The sequence below is a fragment of the Solenopsis invicta genome, chromosome 13 (genome assembly GCF_016802725.1).
Source record: "Solenopsis invicta isolate M01_SB chromosome 13, UNIL_Sinv_3.0, whole genome shotgun sequence".
NCBI classification, from domain to species: domain Eukaryota; kingdom Metazoa; phylum Arthropoda; class Insecta; order Hymenoptera; family Formicidae; genus Solenopsis; species Solenopsis invicta.
This window is the reverse complement of record NC_052676.1, coordinates 2,276,597-2,290,044: the sequence shown is the minus strand read 5'-3', so window position 1 is coordinate 2,290,044 and position 13,448 is coordinate 2,276,597. Positions and strand designations below refer to the sequence as shown.

The window sequence follows — 13,448 nt, the reverse complement described above, 5'->3', positions numbered from 1 at the left end:
TTCTGTATACTCAAGGTATACAAGCATGTATTATATACTTTTATTTTAAAATATATTATTACATATTTAAATATATATAAAAGTAATAATATATAAATAGGTAATTTTATGTAGGACATTTAGATAAATATAGAATCAATAAATTATAACTCAACGACAGTGTCTACCTCAGAAAGCGGAAAGGCTTAGGCTCGAATTCTAGCAGTGCTCAGCAACTGATGAAATATCATTAGTTACTGATATAATAATCAATTTATTAAAACACTTTCATCAGTTCCTTTTTTCAAAGGATCTTAGCTGATATATACCATCTTCATAACATTCCTTTCGATCTTACTAATATTGTGATTAGGATGATTTACGTTTTCAATCCTATTTTTTGTTACACAAGTAAGTGTACGGTGCAGATCAAAGTTGCAAAGGGATTTCATCGGAATATTGCGACTGTTGAGAAAGGCTTAATCATCATGAAGGCGTTCCCCGTTTTGTGACGCAGATGGGAACACGTAGCCGTAGATGTCTTCTTTCCTATGTCGGGAGTTCCCTTATTAATGACGTCATTCACAGCGTGCTATTATCCTGTACATTAACATATGCAAAAGTCAAACATCTTTGTAAATTATATTACTTAAAGAGTAGAATTTAAATTTATTCAGGGGAAAAAAATTCAAGTTTCCAATTAAGTATATTTTTATACAAATTGGAACATTTTTTTAGAAATACTCAGAAAGTCTACATCTTCTCTTAGAATTTTTCATACATAAGAAATATTCTGAAATTTCTCATCTCATAATTTCTAACAAATACTTTCAACTTTTTTAGATTTTGTAACATTTCATCAGAAATTTATAAAACAAAAAATCTTAGAAATCTTAGGATATTTCATAATTACAATAATATATATGAAAATTCTGAGAAAGATGTAAACTTTCTGAAAAATGTTCCAATTTGTATAAAAAATGTGAGAAAATTATAAAATTATATAAAAATTTTGAAAAATTCTGGAAGAACTGAGAAAAATGTTTTACCAAGGATTTATTTTGCCAAGTCATTCATACGTAAGTTATAATCAAAAGTACGTAAGAATGACGTATAAACTGACGTAATTATTCGAATACCATGGGTATACTCATCGCAGACGTAACTTCCTCTTTGTAACTCATTGACCAGGTTCCTGTTCTAGAAATAAAATGTGATACGGCCTAGTTTATAATTACACGAAATGATTAATCTATGCTATAATTGAATCTGGACTGTGAACGCTGTTTCTGATTTTTCTATGGTAGTGAAGATGACTCGTAGACTTAATTGCTACCATTAACAGTGACTATCACACTATCATCAACGATCTTGTTACGAACCCCATTGACTTTAAATTTCAAATAGATATTTATCGAATCTTTCACGATAGCATTAGCTCTTTTATTTTCCTAATTCAACCATGAAATCTTTTATCTTCATTTTTTTATTATATATTCAGTAATATAATTGCCACCATTTTTTGTGATGGTCATCCACTTATTTATGAATACTATGACTCACTCAACGATGACTTAATCTTTGAAACATGATCGTTGAAGCATTGCGAATTTTGTCAGGACTTTCGATGACCCACTCTGGTCCAATCTGTGTAAGGAATTTTAATTTGCTTCCTCAATCTGAGTATTGATGACGCGATAACAAAGAACCTACCTCATTTGAATCGTGTGAAACAATTATCCGGATTTGTGTTTAATTCATGGGTATCGTACTTTATGCGCACAAATCAATTATTTATAATGAGAGAAATAAAATTGCGCGATTACAAGTGCGCTGATTTTAGAAATTCATATATTAATGAAGTAACAATTTTTTTCTACAAAAACAACTTGTAACATTGTCCACTTATAAAAAAACAGAATACAAATTATATTAAAAAATATTATTTTATTCTCTGATTTCGCACACTCACAATAGCATAATTTAATATTTTTAAATTAATATTCATTATTTATTTATTTTTATATTTATATATTTGTTCCCTATATTCAAAAATTTTTAAAGCAATTTTGTATACATTACAAGAATAAATTAATTATAGTTACAAGCATTGTAATTATTCACGCATTAAACTTTCCTCTGCAATTCTTTTGCTTATTTATAGACCTATTGTATATTTAATTATATCTAAACGACAGCCGGGAATCCACGATTCTTATGGAAATAAGGAAATGAGTCTTTAGAATGACTCTCAGAATACTCGACTAGACACGACGTAGACGTTTATATATACATATTACTGTAATAGATTGTATCTCAGCCATATAAGTCGCAATGCTAATAATTGCCATCCCCATCAAAGGTGATTCCCGTTCACAAAAATGAATGATATTCTTGGTTCTTTTATTGTAGATGAATCATATACACAGCAGTGCGGTGATTTTCCTTATCGTTTCCATTATTAAAAGTTATTAGAAGTTAAATATTCCACTATTAAAAATGAGCAGCCAAAAGCTATTTTTCACATATTAAAACAACTTTTTATTTTCTGTGTTTATTTCTTTACATTTGACTGCAGTATAAATGTATTAGATCCACATTTTGAGAGATGTTTTATAAATTTCCTTAGAAATCTAATAATTAATTGTTTTAAAGACCAATCAATTTTTAATTATATCATTTAAAAAAAATCGAAAATTAAAAGATTTAATATAAAATTTGTAATGACACGCAAAGTTTAAGATTGTGAGTAGCTCATACGATTAAGTATCTTCAATTAACTATTAAATTTAAAAACGTGATCTCTTCACTTTATTTCGCTGCGCTCCCCCGATTCCTGCATCCCAAACCAGGTGGCCAGATAAGAGGAGGAGAGAAAATAAGGAAGAAGAAAGCACTCAGAAGATGAAGGAAATGAAGCGAGAAAGAGAAAAGTCACGCGAGGTACTTTCAGTAATTACGGTTATTTCGAAGAGCTTCTTGGAACGGTTAGATTGATCCCTTCTTAAATCTTCTCCTCTTACCGGGAAGTCGCAGGAAGACCTCTTCGCGAAGAGAAATCAAGGAGCAAGTGGCAACGAAAGAGAGAAAGAGAGAGAGAGAAGAAATCGGAGAAGGGAAGACGAGAAGGTAGGCGAGGCGAAAGCTGGATAACAGTTACGTATATACACAGAATGAAAGAATTCTGATCTCAGAACTTGGCGGTAGTTGCAGTGGTCTTCTTCGGTGCAAAAAGCCGTGAAGTTCGAAGAAAAGATTGAAGAAAGTTGGCTTCTGGAAGAGAAAATCGACTGCGTATCAAATTCATCGGAATGGTTAATTAAATACTTCTGAAGGAAAGAAGGGATACTTTCAAAAATAAAATTTGAAGTTGACTAAAGTGAAAATTGACGGAAGTGTGAAAATTAACTTATGAGAGTTTGGAATTGAGTGAAAGAAGAATTCTTCCTAAAAGAAAAATCTCTTTTTGACTTGAAAAAAGATTTTAAGTCTTACTTTCCTGGATTATTTACTTCTTTCATTCTTCGACCCAGAGTGAAACAAATTTAAAAATCTTAAAAAGATTTAAAGATCTTTAAAGGATTTCGCACACCTGAAGTTCAATTATTCCGTTTTAATTCGCGTTTAATTAAAAATAAGACTGTTTCATTCATAAAACCATTCTTTTGAAAGAATAATTATCAACGAAAGAAATTAAAGTTCGAAAAATATTGTAGTGTGATCGCTATTCAATAACCCCAATTTATTTTCAATTTTTGAGCAAAGTTATTGATTACCTCTACGAAAGTGTGTCTTTACAAATATTACAGTAATCATTGATTTATACTTATCGATAAGATACTGTAGTGATTTAACAACTTGTGAAAGCTCATTTAGAGAGTCTCATTTCAAAGATGAAGAAACTTTTGTTGTTGGTAATCTGCATTCAGGTTGCATTAATTGTCGTTGGCAAGCATCATAGGTAAGAGGACAATGTACTCAGATTTTTCAATTTCTTTAACAACATGATTATTCATCAAATTTTTTAATTTTTAACCTTTTCTTTTTTGTTTCGTTTTTCATCTCTGAATTTTTGGTTCTTATTTCTCTTGATTTTTTTTTTCATTGTCTTTTCTTTCTTTTACTTGCTTCAGTTTTAATTAATTACCTGTACACGTTCTCGTTCGATATAGAGACAGTGATTTTTTGAGCCATGTGCAGCTGGTGCACCAGTTTCAATGTTCATTGCCCCAACCACGAGCAATCCCAGTGGAGGATCTCCTGACCGTAGGCCTCGGACCGGACGAAGCTTTTTATCCTGCATTTACGGTTCTGACACGCTGCGTTGGATCAGGGTGCTGTCCCGACTCCAAACAGATCTGTATCCCGATCGAAACCAGAAATGTCAGCCTCGTTTTCATGGTCAGACATCGCATTGATCAACAACGAGATCGTCACCATGAAGTCATCCATGCTGTCGAGCATACCAAGTGCGCCTGCATGGATAAAATTCTGGCTATGAAGAATTCCAGGTTTTGAACAAGGAAAACTATCTCGAAGACAGCAACTGATCTCTAGACAAACGACGAATTAAAATGATAATTTATTTAATTAGAATTTCATTTTCTCAAAAGAGAATTTCTCTTTTTCGAAACTAAAGAAAAAATGATCTTTCTTCACTCTAGATGTTTTTTGGAATGCATCAAAAATTCGTTTATTTTAAAAAGTTAATTTAACTTTCCATCTTGGAATTGTATACGTAGATCTAAGATTAATTAAGTTAGACTAGATTATGTCAAATTGCATTAGCAAGGGAAAATATTGCATCTAAACGTTAGAAATATATAAAAGCAATATAGACAAATTCATAGATTTATTCTAAACTAACAAGTTGCAGAAAGAAGAAAGTTGAAAACTTTTTACGTCAATAATATTTTTGTTTTGTATTTCATTTTTTTTAAATAAATATTTAAGTTTAAAACAAAGCTTATCACATAAAATAGAAAATACTGTATGATAAATACATAAGAAGCAATATTTTTTTATATAGACTTTAAAGAAGCATTTTACTTACTTTTTATATTTTAATTATCTGTATGAATCATATATACAGCAACTTATTGGCAAATAAATAAGTTGAAAAATTCTAAAATTTCTACAGAGGGAAAATTTAAGCCACAGTCGTCTTCTTTTCATTCCTTTACATTAAAATATTGTCTAACGGTATAAAGATCGCGTTTAATGCTCTCGTTATTCGGATCTAGTTTCAACGCAGCTTCTAGTTCGGGGATTCCATGCTGTGGTGCGGATAATTTGCAAAGCGCAGCACCTCGACGAGCGTGACACCTTGCTCGCGATACCCTGTTGCTTTCACACTTTGGTTCCATCAGTTCTAATACCTATAAAAAAAGTGTCTTTTTTTAAACCGCAGTATATTTTGTATTTTAAATCAAAAATTAAATATTAGAAATTGAAGTTCTCTTCTATGTTATATTTATTTTCTCTTTATTTTAAAATTATATTTTTAATTGATGTAATGTTTAATTAATTTTATATTATATTTATATTATATTTATATTATATTTTTATAATTTTAATTATTTTTTATCATTTTAATTTCTGTACTTTTAATTTTTTATTATTTAATCTAAAACATACATATTTTTAAATGTATTTTTATAAAAATGTATTTAACTAATTTTTTAAACCTGGGAAATATTTTTAGAAAAAATTGTCTGTATAAATAACACTGTAATTTCCATTACCTTAGAACAATCATCGATACACCTATAATAATTTCCAAGAGCATAATGTGCAGCGGATCTGTTCACATAAAGCGCCGCCAACTTGTCGCTGATTTTAATTCCATGTGTATATGCACTGATAGCAGCTAAGTAATTTCCCACCTTGAAGAACTCACTGTAATACAGAATAATTAAAATTAATTAAAAAATTAGAAAATATGTGACAACGTGCATTTTTGTCAACGTACTCGCCCTTGTCTTTAAGCCATTGCGGATCCTGTTCTTCAGGGCAAAGATCTTCAGCAACGAATCCTGTTTTTCTTCTAGCTTCCGCTTGCTTGGAGAGCCACTGAAAACAAACTGCATTTGAAACATATGTCCACATTAAAAATTATGCTTGATAAAGTTTAAAAGTCTAAATTTAAACTGTTGCTGAAGAAATTAATTCTTATCAAGATTTTCTTCTATGATGAAATAAATTTCTAATACTCACTGAAATAAATTCTATATTTCTACGTTTTATTTATCTATTGAATACTTTCTGCTTCTCGCAAAGAAAAACTAATTTTCATAAAATTTTTACAATATGATAAATTTACTATTAGAGATATACATACTTCCTGTTCTTCTACGTGAGAACTCTCTCTCGCCGGAGTGGGGAAGGCCCGTTCGGAAAAAGTTACATTGATCGTTCCGCTTTTTCTAGGAAGTGGAATCGCCTTTGTAGGGTCATCAAATATTTGATTTATTTTAGGATATTGACCCTTCAGTATTCTATCAATCAAATCCCGATCTGGTCTTTGCTTCTCCATGTTCGTATAGAACTTCTGCAAGGATTTCTGATCCATTTCCTTAACTAAAAAATTTGTTGGAGACTTGGAGGATGTAATCTCGTCATCTGATGAGGAATCCTCGGAACAACTGGAACATTCTTCAAAATTAACATTTTTGCTCAGATTCGTTGTTGCCTTTATCCCGACATCCCTTTTCTTTCCTACATTTCCGTTGAGATTTATGTCTTTTTTTAAATCCGTTTGATTGATTGATTGATGATCATCCTTCAGACGTTCTTCAACTGTTGCTTTTTTCGGATTTTCTTCAGTAATTTCATTCGGGTCTTCCTTCAGGTTTTCTTCAACAATTAATTTTTTTTTCATACCTTCGTCAACGATTGAACCTTTCTTGAATTTCTCTTCAGTAGTTGATTCTTCCTTTAATTCTTCTATAGTTATAGATTCATTTTGTTTTTCTTCTGTTCCGCCTTCTTTATTTATTTCTCCTACATCAATTTCTCGACATTGTATTATGTCGAGATCATCCTTGAACCATTTGAGTGGAGGCCTTTTAAAAAAATTCTCTGATTTAATATAAAATAGTCCAATTAAATTTATCTTCAAATTTACGTTTTGTCGCTTAATATTTTACTTATTTATTATATTTTTAATTATTAAAAAATTTGAAAATAATTTAAATACTTTGAAAATTTTGTATACTCTTATTAAAACATTACCTATACGCTTTCCTATTTTTTTGCACTTTTCCCGAAATGTCCTGGAAGATCGGCATTTCCGCATTTGATCGCCATTCTTCGAACTCTTGCATTGCAGCTTTCCGTTGACTGTTTCGCAAAACCTCTATTTTATTCGATGTTTCAGTATCCAAATTAACTTGTATTTTTATCGCTTCCTTTTGCAGATTTTGAAGTTTTTCTGTAAAAGAGTATCAATTTTATTTTTAAAATGGAAGCATTTATCTTTTTTAAAGTCCTGTTTTTTTTTATTTCTTCTCATGAGAGTTCAATGTCTTATTAAATTATATATATTTAATATTACATATATAATTATACCTTTTTATCACTCTATCCATAATTAAAAAATAGAAATTTTTTTGTTTGTTATTATTAATAATCCTCACCTTTCCTTAATTTTGCACGGTTTTCCATAACGCTTTGCAATTTCTCTAAAACTCGATTTTTAATGTGACACTTTTCACTCTTGGTAATGTTCTTCACCTCGAGTGTTGGCCAATCAATAGTTATGTCCGCTTTTTGCAAAGAAAAAATAGCCTCAATATCCGTCAAAGTGCATTCGCTCTCCTCTTCAAGCACGTTTTCCCACAGAAATAATTCCAAAATAAAAGGTGAAAAGCTAATCTTCAACGAAAATTAGTTGTCATTTCGAATATTGCTTCTAAATGCTTGCACATACATATTTTAATATTTTTAAGTTTTTTAATTAAAATATGTATTGTTTTCAGAAATCATTCAAATTATCATTACTTTTATATTACAAGAAAAACACATTCTCAATAAAAATCTTTCAAAAATTTGGTTAAGTATTTTAAATATATTACTTATTGACTTATTATAATAAAATATTTAAAAATTACATCTAGAGGAAGGTTCAGACTTTGAAGAAAAGGAGAAAGGAAGAGAGTATCCTAATTACTTAAGTTTAAAATTTGTAAATATTAAAAAAAATTCGTAATACCTTTATGTAATTGTCCATAACAAATAAATCCACATTTTTAGGGCGACCTTTTAGAGGCACGTAAATTATTATTCTTTTATCCGTTTGTCGCCACTGATAATCTTTTATAACTATCGCCATGATAGCCGAATTTAGATTCGTTCGAATCGGTATAACTTTCGTTCTTGTTCGTTGTAAAACCTTGCAAAGCGCTTTATGTAAAATATCGATCAAACAAATATATCCAAGCAACCGCAAGAGCATGCAGATTGATTACTTTAATAACACAAATATATACTTTTAAATAAATGAACTGTCAAATCATTCGTATTATTACATTAAAAATTAAAAATGAGAAACTAGAGTTTTATGTACTGTACGAATTACCTTTAATTAAAACGTTCAAGAGTATTTGTTTGACAATACTTTTCGTAGACATATTAAAAAGCTGCCGTTCCGCATGTACCTCCATATCGTCTTCATCTCACATTTATCAATCGTCTTTTCCTACGCGTGAACAACAATTCCAAAATCAATGGAAACATGTACATGACTCAAATCACACGCGATCTGACAAAAGCGAATGAAAAAAGCGCGTGACAACGTTTCCTTTTTTTTGATAAAAAAAATGTTATCAACATACTTTGAAGCTCAAGATATTTATAACATAAAAATCAAACATGTCTGCCACTCACGACTAATCACGCTAAATTATATTTTTACGGTTCTAGCAGTACACAAGTTTAAATACATCTCTAACAAAATTGAGAAACCATTCGAATCGAACCAAATTTAATGAAATACAAATGTATCTATGTAAAAAATTGTCTCATAGAGCAGTATTCAAAAAGCATTTTAAACCCTCAAAAGATTGAGATTAAAAACATTAAAATGCTTCTTTAAATATAAAATTCTCTAATTATTTTTTACAAAGTTACAAATTTATATTTATATTGCGTTTTTACCGATTTCGAGTGGTTTTTAATTTTCTTGAGAAGCATATTAGCCTCTTGATTGTACAATTGCTAACGACCGTATTCATAGTTCTTCCTTGAGAAACGAGGATTCCTTATTATTGTCTGTCTTTGTCTCATATATAACATTTTACCCTATGCAAACAAAGACAGACAAAAACAAAAAAATCCTCATTTCTTAAGGAGGAACTATGAATACGGATATAAAAGTGTTAAACAATCGAGCAATATGATTAAGGAGAAATGGCGAAATTTTTGTATAAACTTCTACTAGATATTTTGCGATTAATCAGATCGTATGTGAGGCGCTTCTTGTAATTACGTGGCTAAGTGATTCGTTGAAAATTGGCTATATAACTTATGATAATTCAGTCAGTTTTGTGAAAGGTCCTTAAGGAACGGAAACACATCCAGGATTTGAGGACTTAAAAAAATCGAGGAGCAAAAGACTACAACAATTTAAATTAAAGAACTAAGCAGTCTAATAAATCGAGATTAAATCGATCAGCAATTAGTCGATCAACTGAAAATGTTTTAAAATTCAAGGGTTTAGTCAATTCAAAATAAAAGATTTGGTTTTAACATTAAATGAAATTAAAACAATGTACATTTAATTGGTTCTTAGATTAAAGAATCCGAATTTCAAAAATTCTTAAGTCTAAAAGGATTTAACAAATCCAGAAAGGAAGAATTTAGTTCCAAAAACACGAAATTCTCCAACTTTCCATTTTAAAAAACTAAAAAGTTTTGAGAAATAAATATGAGAAATAATTCTCAGAATAAATCTGAAGATTTAAAGACACGAAGATCATGAAGTTCGAAAATTCAAAGAACGAAAAGATTCCGATTCCTTCAGATTCTCGAACACCCGAACGCGTGAGAAATCCTCGAGATCTAAAAAAGAAAGTCCTTAGCAAGTGTACAATTGTACTCCTTAATTCAGGAAGTATTCGAAGGAAGGAAGGAAAGCAATGTTTCGCTATGGGTAATCGAAGTGCAGGAGGATCGTTCCATTGACGTTTCACCACAATAGCAACTGATATCATATTACAATTTTTATAAGAAACACGGACGATTCATTCCCGCAATTCGTTGTGAGTGTAACAACAAAAACAACAAGTGTCGCGTCGCAGCAATCGCCGGGTAATGATGCAGCTAATGGAGGACTTCTAATGAGGATTTACGATCAATAAAAATTCAGAGTTATGCCTCGTGGAGTAACATTATGACACTGTAATCGCTTTCCGTCGCTCCGCGACTCGCACGCACGCACACGCACAACCATGCAGCACACACACACACACGTACATATTATCTCACCGGTTACAGTCATCGTTATTAATTATATTTCAGTACATTATGTATATTTACACACGCTACGCACCCCGAGGTTTCAACATTTCCGACTACTACTCTCGCGACGAGACGTTTCGAAATGTTCAAAGTGGAGCGCGAAAAATGTTCAACGTTACTATAAATAAGTACGCTCGTCCTCGCGTTTATAGCTCCGGCTTTGCTTGCTCAGGATCCCTCTCGTGTGGGAGCCGCTTTAGAGCTCGGTTTCGTTTTATCCGACGTGGAATGTCATTGGATTCTGTCGCAGAATTTACAGCGACTCGATTCGAGTCGATTCGCGAGTTATAGCTCAACGATGAAGGACTTATCCTCGAGTCTTTCGCGAGCGTTTGTAACGATTCTGTGCGGAGAAATAAGGGGGGCGGAGAATACAAAGTCTCTCTTGACATCTGACTCGGTGCATAAAAGGATTGCCTTGAGCAAATTTGGAGTGAATAAGTATATAAATTACGAAGAAGTAGTCTCTTATATAAAGTAAGTATAACAAGTCTGCAAAGTACGGGCTGTCTCTGATCAATTTCATTTCTTCAAACAGCGCAGACGGTTTATTGCAACAAAATATTTATTACGGAAAATCTCAATCGTAGAGAACACGATGATATGGTATTAAATATCAGAAAAAAATTGTGAAGTCTATTGCTACTATAAATTACATTTTTCATATTATAAATATTAATTATATATCAAGCGTTATTTCCTTATTACATTAGTCAATATTAAAACATTATTAATATTCAAATTTATAATTTAACATCAATTTAATTAAAAAAAACGTCTATTAAACGATATATGCTAATATTTAATACTTATTAATAAAAAATATGAATATATCTCATTGATAAACTGTGTATATATTATTATTAATATAAAGAGTACGCGCGATATAAAAACCGCTTAATGCTCGTAAGCGCTCCAAATACTTCCATCCTCTAAACTTGTACAGAATGGTCCATGATATTTTCCGCAAAATTGTGACGCAAAATGTCATAATTATTCAACATACAATAGAATTGTTTATGACATTGGCAATTACAAAATCTTCAACAGTTTATGTCCATCATAATTGATCAGAGACATACCTTTAATAAGTAATTAATAATTAATTAATAATTGACGACGCATTGTTTATATAAAATTGAAGATGACGACAAAAAAGACGTTTAAACGTCTACTTGAAAGATCGATTCTTAATAGTGGAAAAAGCGCCGTTAAACGCGGTAGTAGAAATAAATATCGGAATAATCCTTATGTGCCTATATATATATATAATATATATAAGTATGTATACTATATATACGTACATACAATTACAAAAGAGTGTATGACACGATGTTTTATTACACATTTTCCGCGTTCTCTAGATGATTCAATTTAGAATTGAAAAAGCGGCTCACGATTTTACCTCTTCCATAAAATAACAGTGTTCGTTGAAAATCGAGCAGCCGCCAACTGATATTTAGAACGCGATCGTTTAGCTACATTGCTAGAGTCTTTACACGCATTCATACACACGCGCAAACACACACACGCATGCCTGTTCACACATACTCACTTTTAAATAGTATATTAATAACTGAGGAAAAAAAAATACTTAATAGCGACAATATAAGTATGGCGACAACAAGTAAATGCGGAGGCGCAATACATGGACCTCGTTCAAGGAAACAGATTGTAATCGAACGGAAGCGGAGTATCTCGAAGGTAACGCCAGGATATACTGGGTGTCCCCAAAGAGGCGCAATTTAAGTCACTAGCATAAAAAATAAATAAAAATAATTTCGATTAGCCACAGAAATTATTCCGAATTATTTCGTGCTTCTAATTATCATTAAAAAATAATTAAAATTAATCATAAGACTAATAACTACTCGTTTCATCAAGAATAATTTAAAAACTCATCAAAAATTACTGTGATTAATTATTAAAACAATAATTCTTTTAAATAAGATTAATTCCTAATGATAAGTAATATTAAAATGTTTCCTTATGAGAAACATCTACTTGTAATTATTATTAGTTATTTCAAATAATTCGCATAATCATAATTAAATATGCACAAAGTAATTTTTTTTATTAATACTATAAGAGTTTAATACTATCATTTCACACAAGTACTGTTAAGAATTATTTGAAATAATTATAATAACATTTATGAGCATCAATTATTTAATATAATCGTAATTATTATGTTTAGAATTCCAGATTGGGAATTCAGATATATTACAAGATAGTAAAAGAAAAAACCTGAAAAAGCGAGTGTAAAGACAAAAGATATATTTATATAAAATTCTTGATGAATGTGACACTTTTAATTTAAAAAGAATTTATATAATTTTCTAGGTGACACCCTGTATGAAATGGACGGCGTCATTTCCAGTTCCACAGTTCATCTCTTTGGCAAACCTCTTTCCAATTTTACACGGAAAATTTGTTTTTCAATTTTCTCTCAAACTACTAATATTTACGACCATAAATATTCCCGACGACTTTGCAATAAGCTCCAATAAATTTCCATTGTTAATTTCTCCTTACCTCTTTCGAGATACCCTGATGCACTTCGCGCTCAAAAAATCCGCATTAACCTACCGGATGTCTAACTGATACCAAACTCGTCTAATTTATTCGCGAGCTATTTTTTCCGCGCGGCCTTCTCCGCTTTCCGTCGCATTCGCTCCATCTCCTTACGCTCCTTGCGTTCACGATCGGCCTGCGTCCGTAACTCCTTCAATTTACGTTTAAGATGAGCCTTAGCCTCGCCGTAAACCCCCAAGGCCTTCAGCTCTCTCGATTCCAAACGCAACAGATTATTTCCGTTAATGCCATTGTCCAAAAATTGGGGCGAGTAATGTTCTAAACCAATTCCTGTCAACCATTGGCACACCTGAAAAGAGACATTCTTGTTTTAAAAAAATATGAGCTATTATAAACAAAAACCCGTTTATTTTTGA

The 13,448-nt window shown here is 31.1% G+C and overlaps 3 protein-coding genes across 18 annotated transcripts in view; 1 reads left to right on the top strand and 2 right to left on the bottom strand.

Moving 5' to 3' along the window:
- On the bottom strand, positions 1-8,486 carry LOC105202234 (dynein assembly factor 4, axonemal). 6 transcript variants are annotated; one of them, XR_005576226.1, is made up of 9 exons: positions 8,192-8,486; positions 7,617-7,854; positions 7,213-7,411; positions 6,320-7,043; positions 5,951-6,051; positions 5,724-5,877; positions 5,033-5,357; positions 1,029-4,532; positions 1-579 (listed from the first exon to the last, which is right to left on the bottom strand). XR_005576226.1 is itself a non-coding variant. In XM_039456905.1 (7 exons), exons 1-7 carry the CDS (start codon positions 8,432-8,434, stop codon positions 5,151-5,153), a joined length of 1,866 nt encoding a protein of 621 aa, XP_039312839.1. In that variant the 5' UTR covers positions 8,435-8,486; the 3' UTR covers positions 5,029-5,150. The 6 variants fall into 6 exon arrangements, 1 of the variants encoding a protein (XP_039312839.1); XR_005576227.1 differs by having other exon boundaries at positions 1-3,252; positions 4,127-4,532; XR_005576228.1 differs by having other exon boundaries at positions 1-1,179; positions 4,127-4,532.
- LOC105202233 (vascular endothelial growth factor A) lies at positions 3,824-5,034 on the top strand. The gene is made up of 2 exons (XM_011170640.3): positions 3,824-3,940; positions 4,152-5,034. The coding sequence occupies exons 1-2, from the start codon at positions 3,873-3,875 to the stop codon at positions 4,495-4,497; spliced, it is 414 nt and encodes a 137-aa protein (XP_011168942.1). The 5' UTR covers positions 3,824-3,872; the 3' UTR covers positions 4,498-5,034.
- LOC105202232 overlaps positions 8,150-13,448 on the bottom strand; it is a 24,875-nt gene continuing 19,576 nt past the window's right edge. For 10 of the 11 annotated variants that reach the window (XM_026137619.2, XM_026137620.2, XM_039456903.1 and 7 more), the window contains one exon: positions 8,172-13,381. In XM_026137619.2, the coding sequence (XP_025993404.1) occupies positions 13,130-13,381 (252 nt within the window). In that variant the 3' untranslated portion in view covers positions 8,172-13,129. Of the gene's footprint in view, positions 13,382-13,448 lie in introns of all 11 variants that reach the window. The other variant, XR_005576225.1, reaches the window with a different exon arrangement.